The sequence below is a fragment of the Myotis myotis genome, unplaced genomic scaffold (genome assembly GCF_014108235.1).
Source record: "Myotis myotis isolate mMyoMyo1 unplaced genomic scaffold, mMyoMyo1.p scaffold_m19_p_10, whole genome shotgun sequence".
Classification (NCBI taxonomy): Eukaryota; Metazoa; Chordata; class Mammalia; order Chiroptera; family Vespertilionidae; genus Myotis; species Myotis myotis.
The window spans coordinates 47,424,878-47,443,696 of record NW_023416314.1 but is presented as its reverse complement, the minus strand read 5'-3'; the positions used below and the strand labels follow the sequence as shown (position 1 = coordinate 47,443,696).

Genomic DNA, 18,819 nt, shown 5'->3' with positions numbered 1-18,819 from the left:
TTATTCAGGACCTCTTGTAAAGCCAGAGAAGTATGCAGGCAAGGAGGCATCAGGATAAAAATTGAGTTTAAGGATAATTTTGGACACATTATGAAACCTGGCCTATAAAAGAAGAGTCTGAAGGCAGCGAGACAAGGTAAAAGGGTATGAAAACAGCCTGGTGAGAGGTGATGAGACTGTAGATTGAGATGGACAGGTAGGGTTGTGAGGACAGGTTTGAGAGCTATTTGGAGGTCAGCTTGGCAGGACTTGGTAAGGAGATGAGGTGGAGAGGGAGACCAGGAAGACCACCAGACATCTGTCTGCATGGCTGAGGGGGTAATGGGGTCATTAATCAGGATTGGGAGCTCCAAGATGCTCCCTTGAGAATAAAGACAGTGAGTTTGGGTTTGGACATGTTGAATGTCCGTAGGGATGTCACAATCTGACAGACCTGGTTTTGCATCCTAGCTCTCAGCTAACAAGTTGGGACCCTGGGGAATCTACTTAACTTAGCTGAGCCTCAGTTTCCTAGCTTGTAGTTTCCCCAGAAAATGAACTTAGCAATATTTACGTTGCAAAGCTGTTGTAAGGAAGAATGAGGAAGTGTGCCTAATGCATAGTTGATGTTCAATAAATGGTAGCAGTTCAAATGGCTTTTATTATCCTGATCCAGGTGGCAATGCCTAGGAAGTAGGTGGGTTTCTGGACCTGGATGTTGATAGAGGTGTGGGCTGAGGCAGAGACATGCATTAAACAGGCAGTCCTTCTAGACACCCCAGTCTGGGCTCTGAGCCCCCAGTCTTAGGCAAGGAAAAGGCTCCCTGAGAAGACTGATCTGAAGAAAGTTTACCCCAACTAGTAGCTTTGGCCGTTTGGGGGTGATCCTGGAGCTCAGAGCACATTTAACTACAATCCCCAAAAGTTACTTTTCCAAGTTCCTGAGATTGCCAGAAACAAATGTTTTCATTGGAATGAGCTAGTATAGACAGATATTTTAAAAATAACTTTACTGCTTTTGTTAAAAATACCTCATGTTCATTATTTTAAAATTCAACTAATAGTGAAAAATACAAACAAGAAAGTAAAAACAGCTTACACCAAATGTTCCTTTCCCCATAAATACAGGAGGAGGAAGGGAGGATGGAGAGAGATATGTTAGATTGCTAGAAATACTTTTTTAAAAAAGACAAGGTATTCAAATTTAACTGAATTTCAATTAAAGTAAATTAAAACTGTAGGACTTGTGAATTTTGGTAATTGCTTCCTCCAGAAAAAAAGAGAGATTAGTTTTTAAAAGTTTAAAATATATATTATGAAATGCATTAGGGTTTGGAGTCACTGAGGTACTATTTTTTACATCACATGTTTCAAATTTGGAGTAATGACTTCCCATAGGAAAAGATAAAATGGCAGCATTTCTTCCCACCTTTAGTATTTCTTCTCACCTTCTCACTTCTACATATACAAATGACAATTATTTTTATATTAAGTTTATAACCTTTAAATTTCATTCTGCAACTATAATTTCCATAGTTGTTTAAGCCTTAAACTGATATGTAAAAGGACTTAATGCTCATCACTAATCCCTTTACTATGGCTGCTCATTCCCAATTTTATGATTTTGACTTATCTCTTGTGTAGCTGGATTTCATTCTTCAATAGTTTTCCTAGAAGGGCTCAGAGGTTGCTATGTTCCCTCAATTCTAGCATGTTTGAAAATGTTGTCTTTAATTCTTGAAGGACAGTCTGGAAGGTTATAAATTTGGGGTCATTCTTTTCTTCAGAACTTTGTAAACGCTATACTGTACTCAGTGTTATAGAGAAGTCTGGGACCAGCTGATTTCCAGCACCTCGGTCCTCACCTCTCCCTGTAGATGGCTTATTCTCCTGTGAGGGTGTTAGAGAAGCATTTTATACATATATAATATGCAATCTGCAAGTTCAGCTTTTATCTCAATTGGGGACAATTTTTCTTCTCTTCTATCTTTGGATATGTTCTTTCTTTTGTTTTGTTCACTACTTCAGAGACTCCACAATCCCTAAATTTCTCACCAATGTCTCAAGTGCAAGTCCATTATTCCATCTCCATACACTTTAATCTTCCCTTCTTTACATTCCTTGTGCTCATTTCAGTCTCTCCCATCCTCCTCACTAATTCAGTTTGAGGCTGCATCTGTTTTATTTGTTCATATTTTCCACACATTGGTTAGTTCTGTCTTTTTATAATTTCTTGCTTAGTTCTGTTGGTCTTCGATTCATTTCCCTAAATTGTAATCTTCTTCCATCTTTCTGTGATCCTCTCATCTCATCTCTGATTTCCTATTTTCAGTTTTGTCAGGTTCTAATTTTTCCACGAGTCAAAGAATTTGTGGTATATACATTTTGCACAAAAGTGCATTTTTGCTGTGTTGTTGCCTCTGTTTTTATCCTGACATCTGTCTCCTGCATGTTTCCTTTCTCCTTTCCTTTATACCTTCCTTCCTATTTTGACTATATAGTATTTTGAAATAGTTGCCAAGCCATTTGTTTTTATTTCATGTCCTTTTTACATGGGCATTTCTACCTGGATTTTCTCTTCACCCAGATATATTATGCAGGTCAATTTTCACTGCCTCTTCCACCTTACCTGAGACCTCTGTCCTCCCTGCAGCATTTAGTAGGGGACTGGGTGTTCTGTGTCTGCTTTGCTATTGCTTGGATGGTGGGGGAAGGGGAAGTTCAGAGGGAGCTGTGTGTAGTGGTGCTTGTGGGATTGGTTTCTGCTCTTTTTCTAACTTTGTTCATAGTCCCAATACTTGGTTTATTACACCAAAGTGGGGGCTTATCTTATTTCTTTAGATGGGGAGTAGTGGATTATGTGTTATTTCACCACTTCAGGGTAGAATCATAGAAACAATCTACTTAGGTATTTATTTCCCAGATGTGAACCAACTATTTCCAACTATCTTGTCAGGTAAAGGAAGGAAAAGAGACAAATTCCAAGGAGTTTGGCCACTGCGCTATTTCTCAGAAGTGGCGGGTGGTGGGGGGCGCGTGCGGTGGGAGGGTGGGAGAACAGCTTCAGTTGGGGCTTTCCATGTGTCTCACTCCATCAGAGAAGCGTGTTTTCTTTATTTTCTCTTCAGTTTCCTTTCTGGTAAATCCCTCCATATTGTTCTACATCAGGGGTCCTCAAACTTTTTAAACAGGGGGCCAGTTCACTGTCCCTCAGACCTTTGGAGAGCCGGACTATTTAAAAAAAAAAAAAACTATGAAAAAATTCCTATGCACACTGCACATATCTTATTTTGAAGTAAAAAAACAAAACTGGAACAAATACAATATTTGTATTTGCATGTGGCCCGTGGGCTGTAGTTTGAGGACCCCTGTTCTACATAATCAGCTCCAGTAGACTACTGTGCTGTCTTTTCTTTCTGCCTTTCCTTTCCTCTCCTACTTGTCAAGAAAAGGAAACAGCAGCAAGGCAGTTTTTCTCTGATGAGATTTCTGCTATGGTGGGATGGGGACCTTTTTGCTCTAGAGCAGCCGTGGGCAAACTATGGCCCGCGGGAAATGAATAAAACTAAAAAAAAAAAAAAAGACCGTACCCTTTTATGTAATGATGTTTACTTTGAATTTATATTAGTTCACACAAACACTCAATCCATGCTTTTGTTCCGGCCCTCCGGTCCAGTTTAAGAACCCATTGTGGCCCTCCAGTCAAAAAGTTTGCCCACCCCTGCTCTAGAGAAATGTTCTAAATCTCCTCTGCAGGCTGCCTGCTCGCCTCCTCAGTCTGCCTCCCTCCCACTCTGGGGTATTGCACTCTCACATCTTCCTCTCAGGACTGAATCTTTGAGGGTTTTCAAGGGTGGGAGCTCTACTTTTATTTCTAAGAAGTTTTTGTCTTTCTCCAACCATTATGTTGAAAGATATTGCCTTTTTCTGTATTTGAGAGTGGTGGGTATATTTTTGGCTGATTTAAAAATTTATCATTATTGTTAAGTTAATTTGGTTGAGTTTAAGAAGAGGTTGACTGGTTTTGGGATCTGCCAGTTCTAGGGTCCCTCTTTAGACAGCCATTTTAGTGGAATGTGCTCAACCTAGGGCACTTTTCTTGGCAAAAGTCCCTGGTATGACTTTCACTTGATTATTAGACCTTGGTATGGTTCAATCAATCATACAGATTTCTCAGGAGATCATTGTTTAATTTTCTCTGAGCTGGATACTGGCATAGTGAGGCCAGAAGCAACACAGGATTTACCATCTGTCACCTGAAATGTCAGAGAACAGTAAATGCCAGGACAGAACCAAGAGGTGACAGGCAGCTAAGAGAATGTCTACCAGGGGTGGGCAAACTTTTTGACTGGAGGGCCACAATGGGTTCTTAAACTGGACCGGAGGGCCGGAACAAACGCATGGATGGAGTGTTTGTGTGAACTAATATAAATTCAAAGTAAACATCATTACATAAAAGGGTACGGTCTTTTTTTTTTTTTTTTTTAGTTTTATTCATTTCAAACGGGCCGGATCCGGCCCGCGGGCCGTAGTTTGCCCACGGCTGGTCTAGCCCAATCATATATTCAAAGAAGGACCACTGACTGTCCTGTTTCTGACAAATGGCCCTCCAGACTTTGCCAGGATACCCTGAGTACCAGGAAACTCATGAACACCATTCTGTTATTGGAAAGCTTAAAGTATTTTTTTAATCTGTTTTTTGTTAAATTGATTTCAGAGAGAGGAAAGGAGAGAGGGATAGAAACATCAATGATAGATATTGACTGATCAGCTGCCTCCTGCACGTCCCCCACTTGGGTATCCAGCCCGCAACCCAGGCATATGCCCTGACCGAGAATCGAACTGTGACTGCCTGGTTCATAGGCTGACGCTCAACCATTGAGCCACATGGTTGGGCAGAAAGCTCAAAGTATTTTAAGCATTCTTTACCTTGAGCCAAACTACACCCCCTCTTCTCTGCATGGTCTCCCTTGGTGAGGCTTCTAGTTCACATGACTCCCAATCTCAGCTCCATTTGCATGGCTACCACAGCTGTGCCTGTAGTCCTGATCTCTGGACTGGCCTACAATTCTGGAAAGTGACTGAGCAGGTTGGAAATCTTCAGGGTCAAAATGCACGTGAAATGGTAAAACAAAACTATAAACTCCTGCTTGCAAATGGAAAGGAACCATGGTTTGGGATGAAGATACTTGTTTTGGCTCAAGTAAAAGAGATTTGAGGCTTTTAATCCTAAATGCATTGTAAGTCCACAGTAAGGCACGCCAAGTCTATGCTGTGTGAATAACAAATGTGAATGTCAGGGACATGTGCCAATGTCCTCCTGAACTAGGAGCATGTGAGAGCACATCTGGGCCTCGAGGACAACAACAACCAGAGTGCATGCAGGCAGGGGATCAGGTCTAGAGGCCATGGGCCACAGTGGGCCACAAGGAGCAGGTGGGAAAATGGGGCTAGCGCCTGGAGAAGGAAACCTTTGGGAGAGGTAAAAGACCTGTCTTCAAACAGGAGAAAGATTTATGGAAAGAAAACATTTCATTTATTCTTTCTGCCTTCAGAGCAAGACCTTGGATAGTTTTAGGAAATAACTAACAACTGCTCATTCATTTTGTTGACTATGAGGCGTTTATTTCTGAGATATTTTAAAAAACCTAATGACCTTATATTTACCTTGGAAAAATCCTATTTCTATTCCTGCCTATGGGGATATGGAACCAGATGCTGATTTTGAGGTAGACCACAGATAACTGAATTGTTGAATTCATTTGAGGAAGAACAATTCGGCAACAGGCCTCTTGAAAAACCTGCTAAAGAGAGGCAAACATTATGCCAACATTATGCCAAATGGCCAAACAGCTTCCATTTGCCAGAAACAAACCTTTGACTCCAAACATAAGAGCCTGCTTGGAATTTTGGAAAGCAATGGGAAGAACATAGAATTTGGAGCAGACAGAATTGGTTTGAAGTCTTCCTATGCCATTTACTAGTTCTGAGACCTTAAACAAATTCTTAAACTTGCTGAGTTTTGGTTTACCTACCTGTAAATTGAGAAAATTAAGTTCTGTCTTACTGAGTTATTATAAGGATAAAATAATAATTATGAAGTCCCTGGAATATAATTAGGTTCTTTTAAAAAAATATTTTTATTGATTTCAGAGAGGAAGGAGAGGGAGAGATAAATAGAAACATCAGAATCATTGATCGGCTGCGTCCAGCTCACCCCCCACTGGGGATCGAGCAGCAACCTAGGCATGTGCCCTTGACTGGAATCAAACCCGGGTCCCTTCAATCTGCATAGGTTCTTATAAATGTTAAAGCTCTTTCTAACCATTGAAGCAAATTGCAACAGTACTATTGCGATTACAAAGAGACATTTTATAAGTTAAGCACTTTTTTCTTTTTTTTCTTTTAGGGCTCCCTTCTGAACTCTCTCCAGCTATTGAGGAAGATGAGTCCAAGAGTGGCTTGGATGTCATGCCCAATATTTCCGACGTGCTGCTGCGCAAACTGCGGGTCCACAAGTCTCTCCCTGGAAGGTAAAATCAGGGAGTGGGTTGCAGAAGACCTGTATCGTGCAGCCCGTGTTAGATTCTAGATGAGACACAAAAGTGTACCAGCCTTGATCTTGGACCCCAGATGGGTCAGAGTCTAATGGTTCAAATCTAAAACAAAAAGAATAGTAAAGGGCCAGGTGGGGTTCTTAGGCACAAGGGTCACCAAGAGGCTCATGGCAGCAGAGTTGGTGGGCTTTGGGCCAGGAGACATGTTTTAATCCCAGCTCGACCATCCTATATAAAATAACTCTAATATGAAAATCAACCAAACGATGGAATGACCAGTCACTATGATGCACACTGACCACCAGGGGGCAGACCCTCAATGCAGGAGCTGCCCCCTGGTAGTCAGTGTGCTCCCATAGGGGGAGCACCGCTCAGCCAGAAGCTGGGCTCAAGGCTGGTGAGTGCAGTGGCAGTGGCAGGAGCCTCTCCTGCCTCTGCTGCAGGCGGGTGGTAAGGAGCGAGGCGTCCTGGACTGCGAGAGGCCGCAGGCCAGGCTGAAAGACCCCTGACTCCCATGTGCACAAAATAACCGAGAGATTCTAGGTCTGATATCTGCATAGATAAAGATGTAGAACATTTGGAACCACACGAAGAAGGATGCTTGAAAAACCTACCAGGCTCTTCCACACGGGGAGAAAGTGGCTTCACTTCCCAAGCCTCATTTCCTCACCTATACAACAGGGATCTGTCGTTGGTAGCTAAATGAGATGGTGTGTGAGTCAGGACTTAGCATTTTATCAGCACATAGCAGGCCCTGGGTTGAAAAGTGAATAGTTTAGAGTATAAAAGAGAGAAAATAGGGTACCACTAAGCAATAGGGATTAGGAGAGTGCCTGCAAATGAGGCTTCCCACCAAGCCCAGCAACCTGGGGACTAAACTGTTGGGAACAACAGCCATTGGGAGGAGCTACCAGACATAACAGAGGTTCCCGATTTAGGGGTAAATATGAAAGAAAAACGAATTTTTCCCATTGGGTGTTATGTGTTCAAATTCTACACTGTAATTACCTAAAACAGAATCACCAGGGCAATACTCAGAGGGACCTAGCAACTAAACCAACATCAAGAAAAGAGCTAGAAACGAGTTGGAAGCAGGCTGAATTCACAGCTGGAGGAGGGTGTGAGTTAGGCCAGGTCACCTGTTGGAAAGGCACAGAAGGGGTGTCCAGAGACAGGAAGCCGAAGGAGAAGCACCCAAGTGCACTGCAGGTTACAGAGCACAAGTTTACATGCTATGTGTCTTTTGGTGTTTGTGACAACCCAGGGAGGCAGAAAAGGAAGATTTTATTTTGTTCATCGTCAGTGAGAGAACAGAGAAGCAAAGCAACATACTGGCAGATGACGGAGTCAGGAATGGAATACAGGGTGGACTGGTCTGACTTTCCAGCAATACCAGGGGCCGGTCAAAAGTACCAAAACAATCACCAGTGCTTGTCAGTCTGCAAGGAGTAAGAGTGTACTGGCTTCTTTTTCCTCTGTGAAGTTGAAGATAGTATGATTAGGGCACTCCTCCAGCGAATTAAATTTCCCCAGCTTCCCCAGAAAAGGGAGACTCAGCAATTCTACCATTCTTGAGAATGTTAACTACTAGCCACCAAACTGGGTTTTCATGGTCCATGAAGAAGATCAGCTTATGAAGCATACGGTTCAAGCTGTCAGATTGAGGTCAGTGTCTCTCATGCATTGTGTCAATAGCCATGTTGCCCATCCCCAACCTCCCTGCTCCAACCACTAAATCAGCTGCCCTGCTTCTGGCTTCAGTAGAGGCTGTTTCCAAATTGGCTCCTTGTTTGGGCCTAGAACTCTGTAGCTCTGGTTCAGGGTTTGGGAGATAGGGACAAACTGTCATGTAAGCTGTCATCCAGAAGAAGGAAGCCAGAGCTTCAAGATTCCTGTCCCCAGCAGAAATATGGAAAATTACACTTGAGTTTAATATGCAAAAGGAGTTTGTTTCATGTTCTATATGAACTACATAATTTTGGATTGACCCTTACCAAGAAGGAGCTCATAGGGTCAGCAAACTGAATGGATTCAGTAGAAAAACCAGGTCTAGAACCCAAACTAGAAACATGGTCAGTGGTTGGGTGTTAAGAGTGCAAAGTGGAGATGTCACAGGGCAAGGTATCCCAGGGTCAAACACCAGCAGGAGCAATAAACAGGCATTTAGTCAACCAATATTCATTGAGTGCCCATTATGTGCCATTAAAATGGAGAACAAGAAGACACAGTCCCTGTTCTCATGGCACTTACATTCTGGGTGGGGAGACAAAAAATATTCAAATAACAAAATGAGTGATTTCAGATAGCAAAGCTGTTAGGAAGACCACAAAATAGGCACATGTAGAGAATGACATGAAAATGGAGCATTGGGCAGAGGGTCAAAAAAGGCCTCTATGATAAAGGAGTAATTAAGTTGAGACATACAAATGACAAAAAAAGTTACCCATGCAAATATTTCAGGGAAAAAATTTCCAGACAAAAACCATAGTAATTTCAACAAATCATTCTTGGATGACTGGATAGCAACATACAAAAGAGTAAAATTGGACCCTACCTCACATAATACACAAAAATTAATTCAAAATGGATCACAGGCCTAAATATAAGAGCCAATGCTTTAAAGTATTAAAAGAAAATATATAAGAGCAAATCTTTGTGACCTTGGGTTAGTTAGTCTATGTTTTTTTAAGCTATGACTCCAAAAGCACAAGCAACAAGAGAAAAAAAATAGGTGAATAGTATTTCACCAAACTTTTGTGATGCAAACAATACTATCAACAAAGTGAGAGGACAACCCAGAAAATGGAAGAAAATATTTGCAAATTATGTATCAGATAAGGACTTGTTTCTAGAATATATAAAGAACTCATATATATATATATATATATATATATATATATATATATATATATATATATATATATATTATGCAAAGCCCTCGGGAGTTCGACCAGGAGTTCAAACGCTCACTAAAACGTGCTGACCACCAGGGGATGGCACAGAATGAAGGAAAGCCCTGGCCAGCAGCTGGAAGGAACCGATCAGCCCTGATTGCTGGCCAGGCCTAGGGACCCTACCCATGCACGAATTTTGTGCACCGGGCCTCTAGTTATTCAATAAAAAGACATCTAATTTTTTTTAAATGAACAAAGGATTTAAGTAGGCATTTCTTCAAAGAATATATATGAGGAGTTAAGCATATGAAAAGATGCGCAACATTTTTAGTCATTAGGAAAATGCAAATCAAAATGACAATGAAGTGCCATTTTACATCCACTAGAATGGTTATACTAAAAAAGATGAACAATGTCAATGTGGAGGACTTGGAATCCTCAGTAAAATGGTATAGCCACTTTGGAATAACAGTTTGGCAGTTCTTCAAAAACTTAAACATAGTTACCATATGGCCCAGCAATTCCATTCCTAGGTATATCACAAAGAGAAATGAAAATATATGTCCACACAAAAATTTGTACATAAATGTTTACTAGCAGCATTTTCATAATAGCCAAAAAGTAGAAACAACTCAAATGTCCATCAACTGATGAATAGGTAAACAAAATTTAATATATTCATACATTGGAATATTATTCAGACACAAAAATAAAATACTGATATATGCTACAACATGGATGAACCTTGAAAACATTATGCCAAGTGAAAGAAGCCAGTCACAGAAGACCACATGTTGGTTCCATTTATAAGAAATATTCAGAATAGGGAGATTCATAGAGAAAAAAAGCAGATTAGTGGTTGCTTGGGGCTGGGAGTGGAGGTTTGGAAAGATGGAGAGTGACTGTTAATTATTGGGTACAGGGCTTCTTTTTTGGATGATGAAAATGTTCTAAAATTGACTGTAATGATGGTTGTAAAATTCTGTGATATACTAAATACAACTGAATTGTATATTTTATAGTAAGTGAGGTATATTTCAATAAAGTTGTTATAAAAGAGAATGGGGGAAAAAAGGGAAGAATAGTAACTGTAAAGGCTCTGGGGCCACTGAGTAAGTGTGTTTGAGGAGCAGATTGGTCAATGTGGCTGGACAGTGGGAAGAGGGGAGTGTGGTAGGGGCTGGTTCAGAGAAGGCCTTGATTTTATTCTAAGGCCTATTAAGGGAGTTTGAATTCTGAGGCAGGCAATGCCATCCAGGATGGTCTCCTTGTATGTCCCCTGCAAGCCTCTGTTGTTTTGGAGGCCCGTCTCTTGCCCCCTACTTGCCTATGCCAGTTCACAAGGCATAGCTCTCTGCATCAGGAGCTGGCTATGTCTGTCATGTGACTACTTTAACTAAATCACACCTCCTGGAGTCCTCAGGGCTTTGTACATTTTTTTAAAAAAGTGTGTTCTAGCAGAAAATGAGTCATCAAAATAGAAAAATAAGTTTGATCAATGTGTGATAAAAATATGCAAATTTCACACAAAGCCAAAGCTAGGAGTCAAAAGCAAGCTTAATGAGTTTTGATAAATCATTTAAGCAATATGTACATGCTCTAGAACAGTGATGGTGAACCTTTTGAGTTCAGCATGTCAGCATTTTGAAAAACCCTAACTTAACTCTGGTGCCATGTCACATATAGAAATTTTTTGATATTTGCAACCATAGTAAAACAAAGACTTATATTTTTGATATTTATTTTATATATTTAAATGCCATCTAACAAAGAAAAATCAACCAAAAGAATGAGTTCGCGTGTCACCTCTGACACGCGTGTCATAGGTTCGCCATCACTGCTCTAGAAGATTATGTTGGCTGGCCCACAGCAAAAAGGGCCTGATGGGTGGGGTGGTGACAAGAATTGTAAGCATTAACCATCTTTGCAGTTGTTTGTCCCATGCTCTGCACTCTGCTGACTTGCTGGCCATGGGGTCTTATTGCCTCATCCTGACAGGAAGGCTCTCACAGTTCCTTGTCGGGGTGAGAACTAGCTCTTGCAGAGACAGCTGACCCTTACCTTTGCTCTTGGGGTCCCCCCACACCTGTCAAAGGGAGGAAGCTGTGTTTCCTGAGAGTCTTATCAATGGCACACTCTGTTGCCATGTCCTATGACGCTGATAGGCCCTCTCCCAGTCCTCCCACCCCAGCACAGGAAAGGGCCTGTGCATTATTTACATTGTCTGGGTTTCAGAACAGGGCTAGCTTTAGTTACCAGTAAGAGTGGTGACAGCAGCAACACAGTGAGCGTGCAGATAAAAGGACTGCTTGCTGTGGGAATCACGCACGATGACGAGGAACCTCTCAGAACGACACGGCTTGCTGGATCTCTGAGTCCAGCTGTGAAGAAGAGCTCTGGCCACTCTTTCTTACCTTTTAGTCTTTGTCTCATTTGCACCCTTGTCATAATCCTCAGAGACAGGAGGAAGGTCAAGCTTTGTGGACCTGAGTAGTCCCGAAAAACTATTGTGTACACTCTATAAAGTATGTAGCACATGCACTTTCTTAGTAAACCTTCAAAACCAGCCTGTGAATAAGTTGTGATAACTAACATCTGAGTGCCTCCTGCGTGTGGATGTCATGTATATACATATGTGTACACACGCACATACATGTATATATAAATACACCTGTGTATATCATATATGTGAATATACACACTTGTACACACATGTATATACATACATATATTCTTTATAAGACTCCTGTAAGATAAATATAGTATTCCCATTTGACAGATGAGCAAACAGAGAGAGATGAAAAGAACCTGTCCAAAGTCATGACTAGTAGAGGCACGGATGGAGGACTGCCCCCAGGAGCTAGTATTTTCCACCACACTTCCTCTGGAGGAGTCAATGTCTGATAGAATATCTCTCAGATTATAGAGCTCACACAAAGTGTACTCTGAATCTTTCTTGTCTTATTAACTCCGCTTACTCCGTTTCTGGAAACCCATGGTCTGTTGGTTGTTCAAGTATAAATTGGATAAAGTTCATTTACATGTCTTTTCTTTTCCACAGTGCCCCTCCGCTCACTGAAAAGGAAGTTGAGGTAAGTAACTCCAGTGCTTTGTGAAATTATGAAGCCTGGGCTTGACTGGGTTTTATTTATACTCTTGTTGAGGGGCTAACCCAGGAATGGAGAATCTAACATTGAGCATTATTGATAAACTTGACTGAGAACCCCACCCACTGACACTGGTGAAGAGGTTTACAAGGGCCAGCTCCTGGCCTCAGCTGGATGCTGACACAATCAGTGCTCAGCAAGGCGAAAGCAGCACAGGCTTTGGAATCAGTCTGTGGTTGAAGCCTGGTTCTGCTACTCTGTCTCACTTTGAACAAGTTAATGCCCTCTCTGGTCTTAATCTCTTTATCCATATGGGGATATAACAGTTCCCATAGAGAGGGTTTTGTGGGAGTAAATGAGGTGCATAAAACTCATGGCATTGCTGGCATAGAGTAGATGCTCAATGAGGAGTAGCTTCAATATTGCCAGCATCGTCATCATGGGGTAAGTTCAAGGCCTTCAGTCCTCTGTCTGGAGATTTCTGCTCACTGTGGACCTTGTTACATGAACTTCAGAAGCTCAGATGGAGTTCTCTTACCCCAATGGTAGAAATCTGCTACCACTTGTCTCAGGCCGGGCAATGAAAGCTGTAAAACGAAAGCCATTGCTTCCTTCCTGTGTAGTCCATCTGTCTACTTCTCCTCCCCAGTAGTTTCCTGTTACTCCAGGAATTCCATGTCTGATCAGTACACCTTTCAAAGTTCATTCATGCAGGCTGCGTTTTTGGCATGGAATATTTGTTCCAGAAAGTTTCTCCTGACAGAATCATACCTGGCCTTACTCCATCTCCTGGCAGCTCATAGCTGCTTTCAGGGGAGGATCTGGAAGATACTGGTTGAAGTTTGCTTTAACTCAACAAGGCTTACATATCAAATTATCTTTACAGTGGTTTCATGCGAAACCTCCAAAACCCACATGTAATAAATCCTAGCGTGAATCCAAACTGCTTACACAATCAGCTGTGTTGGCCCAAGTTTATCTAAACCCAAATACAGGATGTTATTTTCTTGAAGTTCAGGGAAAAGCAAAGCGTTATTCTCTTATTATTCCTCAGTAAAATGCATTTGGTCTCTGGTCCTGGGGGACCTAGCATGGACCTCGGGGTACTAGCTCACCATTCTTTGTGCAGTTGGCCATAAGGGAGAGTTTCACGTGTGCACTGTTATTTTGGTGACTGGTCCAGGAGCTGATGTGAAATGCTCATGCAAGAAACACACCTGTAGCCGCCCGTGTTCCCTGCAATAACTCCTCCTAGCACCTCTCCCACACTCTTGTTCCCAACAGAACGTGTTTGTACAACTGTCCTTGGCCTTTAGAAATGACAGCTACACCCTGGAATCTAGAATTAACCAGGCTGAAAGGGAACGCAACCTGACAGAAGAGGACACTGAGAAGGAACTGGAAAACTTCAAAGCTTCCATTATGGTAATTGTGGAGCCTGACTGGGAATCCTTGGAGTTAGACTATCTTCAAGGGCCATGCTGGGTACCCTGCTTTCTTAGTCACCAAGTAGTTTCCTGAAATGAGAAATCAGGCCAAAGCCCTAAGCCAGACAGTCTTCCTCAGAATGCTGAGAGGAGCTGAGGCAGAGATCCTGAAGGACTGGTGACCTCAGGGCTCTGGGTAAGGCCACTGAACCCTTGCTATCTTCTCAGGAGGGGGCTGGGTGGCCTGGGATGACAAAGGGAGCTGCTTGGGAACCAGAGACCCAGATGTGATTCCCTTCTCTTAGGCCAGCCAAGTATAGAGTGTCCACATGGGGCATCTCCAGTCCCCAGAGGAAGCTATAGCCCCGGCCCTGTAGAGGCCCCTCCTCTCAGGCAGGACGGGGACCAGGGCTCATCCTGTGAGGACCCCGGATGATTTCCTTCTCATTCCTCAGTCTTCAGCTTCACTCTGGCACCACTGTGAGCACCGGGAGACCTACCAGAAGCTGCTGGAGGACATTGCTGTCCTGCACCGCCTGGCTGCCCGCCTCTCCAGCCGGGCTGAGATGGTGGGGGCCGTCCGCCAGGTGAGCCTCGCCAGCTCCCAGCCCTGCTGACTGGCTCTGCTCTGCCAGCAGTAACTAAAGCAATAATATAAGCAGTGACAACTACAAATACCACTGATTGATGGCTTCCTCTGTGGCGGGCAGCCTATGTACATTATTGTGGTCTTTTCAGAGTTTTTTGGTGGACCACTAAACCCTCAAGTGCTCCTTGTAAAAGCTTTCTGTGGGCACATACAAACTCCCTTTTCTTGGAGATTTCTAATGCATAGTGCAATAATCAAGCCTTTAAGAAGTCTTATAGTGAAGAAGCCTGTTTAAGTTTACCTCTGTATTTCCCAAATATGAAGAACCACCACCACTCCTTTTATTTGTCTCATAAAATATACCTACTCAGCTCCCATGGAAGTAGTATTTTGCAAAACATGCTTTAGGAAAAATGGCTCTTTCATTTAATCCCCCCCCCCCCCCCCCGCCCTCTCCCAAGCAACCCTGTAAAGTAAATATCCTTATCCCCTGATGAAGACATAAAGTCTCAGAAAAGTAACAGCAGGAGTAGTGGCAGAGCTGGGGCCCCAGCTGGGCTCCCTCTCAGCCACATGGCAGTCCTGAAGCACACAGAGCACTGCCCTGATCCCGGATGGTGTGTAGGATCAGGCTGCCTGAGGTCTGATCTTGCCTCCACCAGGGTTCACTGTGTGGCCTTGGGCCAGTTACTGAGCTCTCTGTGCTTCAGCTTCTCCAACATAACATGTGGCTGTTGGTAGTATCTGCGTTGCTGCCATATAGGGTTGCTGACATACTCGTAAAACCCCTGGATGTTGTTATCACTGCTGCTATGACCGTGGACCCATGTCCTGTTGCACTGACTGCGTCAGCAGGGTGTTCCTGGGGCAGTGCTTGTAGAACAAAGGAAGGACAAGACACTGGCTGTCCCACCCCTCTGTCTTCCAGGGGAAAAAGCTCCTGACTCAGCAGCAGTACCCAGGAAGTCAATCCAGCTGGGAGCAGCCACAAAGGAAGAGCTCAAAGGAAGTGGCTGGTCTCAGCTCACGGATATAGGGAACTTTTCCAGGGCATGGTCGCTGAGCATGTCCCTCTGTGGTTTAGGCAGGCCCTGGGCTAGGCACTCTGGGGGATCCAAGGGGTATAAGCAGACAAAAATCTTTCTGAGCTGTACAGCTCTCCCAAACATGTTTCTAGGCCCACGTGTGTTGCTTACTTCAGTCTTTACCCATCTCCAAATGGCTTCCTACCCCTAGCTTCCGAGTCAGTCCTCACCTCTCTCTCTAGTTCCCCCAGACTGTAGGCACACCTTACTGCCACCAGTCCCACTCCGTCAGTCTAATTTCCACTGGTGGTCTGATTATGTCAATCCCTTACTTTAAGACAAGGCCCTTCATAACCCAGCCCTAACTGCCTTTACTGTGAACAAACCCAACTGCTTGCTGATTCCTACATAAGTGGGATGACCTGTACATCCCTAGTTTTCCAGACAGTCCTAGTATTTGCCTATTGTCCCAGCATAATTCTTTTTAAAAATTTTTATTAAATTTATTGGGGTGACATTAGTTAATAAGATTATATGTTTCAAGGGTACAATTCTATATCATATCATCTGAATATTGCATTGTGTGCTCACCACCCAAAGTCAAATCTTCTTCTGTCACCATATATTTGACCCCCTTTACCTTCTTCTACCTCCCTCTACTCCGTTCCCTCTGGTAACCACCATACTAATATCTGTATTTATGAGTGTTCATTTGGTTTTGTTAATTTATTGCTTTCTGTTTTATATCCCACATATGAGTGAAATCATATGGTTCTTGTTTGTTTGGTTTTTGTCTGACTTATTTCAGTTAGCATGATATTCTCAAGATCCATACATCTTGTAGTGAATGACAGTATTTCGTCTTTTCTTATGGCTGAGCAGTATTCCATTGTATGTATATTCCACATCTTCTTTATCCAATCACCTACTGAGGGAGACTTAAGTTGTTTCCATGTTTTAACCACCATGAATAATGCTGCAGTGAATATAGAGGTACATATAAACATTTACAAATAAATGTTTTCAAAATTTTCACGTAGATGTCCAGAAGAGGTATTGCCAGGTCATATGGTAGCTCTATTCTTAATTTATTTTGGAATCCCAAAATAAATTAAGAAAGGAACCTCCATATTGTTTTCCATAGTGGCTGTACCAGTTCACATTCCCACCAGAAGTGAATAAGGGTTTCTTTTTCTCCACAACCTCTCTAACACTTGTTATTTCTTGTCTTGTTGATAATAACTATTCTAACAGGTGTGAGATGGTATTTCATTGTGGTTTTGATTTGCATTTCTTTTATAGCAAGTGAAGTTGAACATCTTTTCATACATCTGATGGCCATTTTGTATGCCTTCTTGGGAGAAGTATCTGTTCAGGTCTTCTACCCATTTTTTTTTATTAGATTATATTTTTGTTGTTGTTGAGTTGTATGTATACTCTATATATTTTGGATATTAGCCTCTTATTGGAGGTATCACTTCTGTTCGGCTGGTTGCCTTTTAGTTTTGCTGATGGTTTCTTTTGCTGTGCAGAAGCTTTTTAGTTTGATAGAGTCTCATTCATTTATTTTTGCTTTTGCTTCCCTTGCCTTTGGGATCAAATTTATAATATCCTCTCTAATACCAACATTCATAAGTTTAGTACCTATGTTTTCTTCTATGTAATTTATTGTTTCAGGTCTTATATTTAGGTCTTTGATCTCAGCATAATTCTTAATAGCACTCCCTTTCGCTCTCCAAAGGACTCCCGTTTGGAGGGTAAATCCTTTATTCAGATACAAGGCCTATGGTTTCCTGTCTCTGTACCCTTGCTCTTAGAGTTCCCTGTCCTGAATGCTCATTGTCCCTGATGTCCATGTTTAAATGCCCAGCTGCTGCCTACACCCTATAGCTACTTCACTCCATCTCCATGAAGCTCCTTGACCCATTCTCTGTGAGCAGAGATGATTCGCTTCCACTTGCCATCACCTGAAGCTTTATGGCTGTGCTTGTTCTTGTTCTCTGAGTGCAGGTGCCTGCAACCCTGTCTCAGCTTACATGGTGGGCAGCAAACTCTTGGAGGGCAGGGTCATGTCTAATTAGTCCCTGTATCCTTTTGACTCACCCAGCCCAAAGCCTCATTCAGTGCAAACCAGTGCTGATGAGCCTTTACCCCAAATGCCCGTGTGTCCACGCTCTCCTTCCCTGCAGGAAAAGCGCATGTCAAAGGCAACAGAGGTGATGATGCAGTATGTGGAGAACCTGAAGAGGACGTATGAGAAGGACCATGCAGAGCTCATGGAATTTAAAAAACTGGCGAATCAGAATTCAAGCCGCAGCTGCGGCCCCTCTGGTAAGGAACCAGAGTCCTGCCCTCCTCTTGGGCTTGCAATGTGGGTCCCTGATGTCTCCAGGCTGGGATTGCATCTAACAGGGCTGCCCCAGGACCCATTTCAGGTTGAGCAAGGTTCACTGCCCCTGCCAAATGCTGCCCACAAGGGCTTCGCAGCAGCTGTTCCACAGGGGCCAAACATGAATGGCCTCAAAGCAACTGTGACACAGTGAACCAGAGCGGCTAACTCTGACTTGAAGCCCATGGTTTGTGAGAGCTCCCTCCACTTTGTGAAAGGACAGACCCCAGACACTTTGTGCTTTGGGGCCGCCTTCAGGCAACACACACTTTAGACTTTACCCTGGAAAGCACTAGGGATCCAACCAAAGATCTGAGTCAGGGATCATGATCATATGCAGAGTTTAGAAGGTTCCCTCTGACTATGGTAAGGCCAGTACATTCCTGGGCAAAACCAGAGACAGGGAATGCCACGAAGCTGCTATTACAACAGCCCAGGTGGAAGATGAAGTCTGGGTAGTGAAGAGGGAGTGAGAGCCTGGCTAAGGGAGATACTGCTGAGATGAATAGCAGACTCGTGAGCAAGACAAATGTTTTAAAGACATACTCTTTTTAAAAAGGTTCTGTAAAATTGCTATTGCTATAGGAGCACAGAGGAAGGGGGCAGCCTGAGGTAGTCAAGGAAAGTTTTACAAAAGGATGGTGTCTAGGCAGTATTTTAAAGCAAAAACAGGAGTTATTCAGGCAAAAGGGAGAAATACATCCTGGTGATATTAACAGCATGTACAGAGGTGTGTGGTTGCAGGGTTGAGGTATGATAATGACAGGCTGAAGGTGAGACTTGGTAGATCAGGGCCACATGCCAGGCCTTTGTCCTTGAGGCAATAAAGGAGTCACTGGTGAGTTGACATCA

The 18,819-nt window shown here is 42.9% G+C and overlaps 1 protein-coding gene across 3 annotated transcripts in view; it reads left to right on the top strand.

Annotated features, from left to right (window-relative positions):
• The window catches only part of IRAG1 (inositol 1,4,5-triphosphate receptor associated 1), a 110,810-nt gene that overhangs the window by 63,830 nt on the left and 28,161 nt on the right, over positions 1 to 18,819 (top strand). For all 3 annotated transcript variants that reach the window (XM_036325379.1, XM_036325378.1, XM_036325380.1), the window contains exons 11-15: positions 6,389 to 6,512; positions 12,492 to 12,522; positions 13,822 to 13,962; positions 14,420 to 14,551; positions 17,768 to 17,909. In XM_036325379.1, coding sequence (XP_036181272.1) covers positions 6,389 to 6,512; positions 12,492 to 12,522; positions 13,822 to 13,962; positions 14,420 to 14,551; positions 17,768 to 17,909 — 570 coding nt within the window. The remainder of the gene's footprint in view (positions 1 to 6,388; positions 6,513 to 12,491; positions 12,523 to 13,821; positions 13,963 to 14,419; positions 14,552 to 17,767; positions 17,910 to 18,819) is intronic.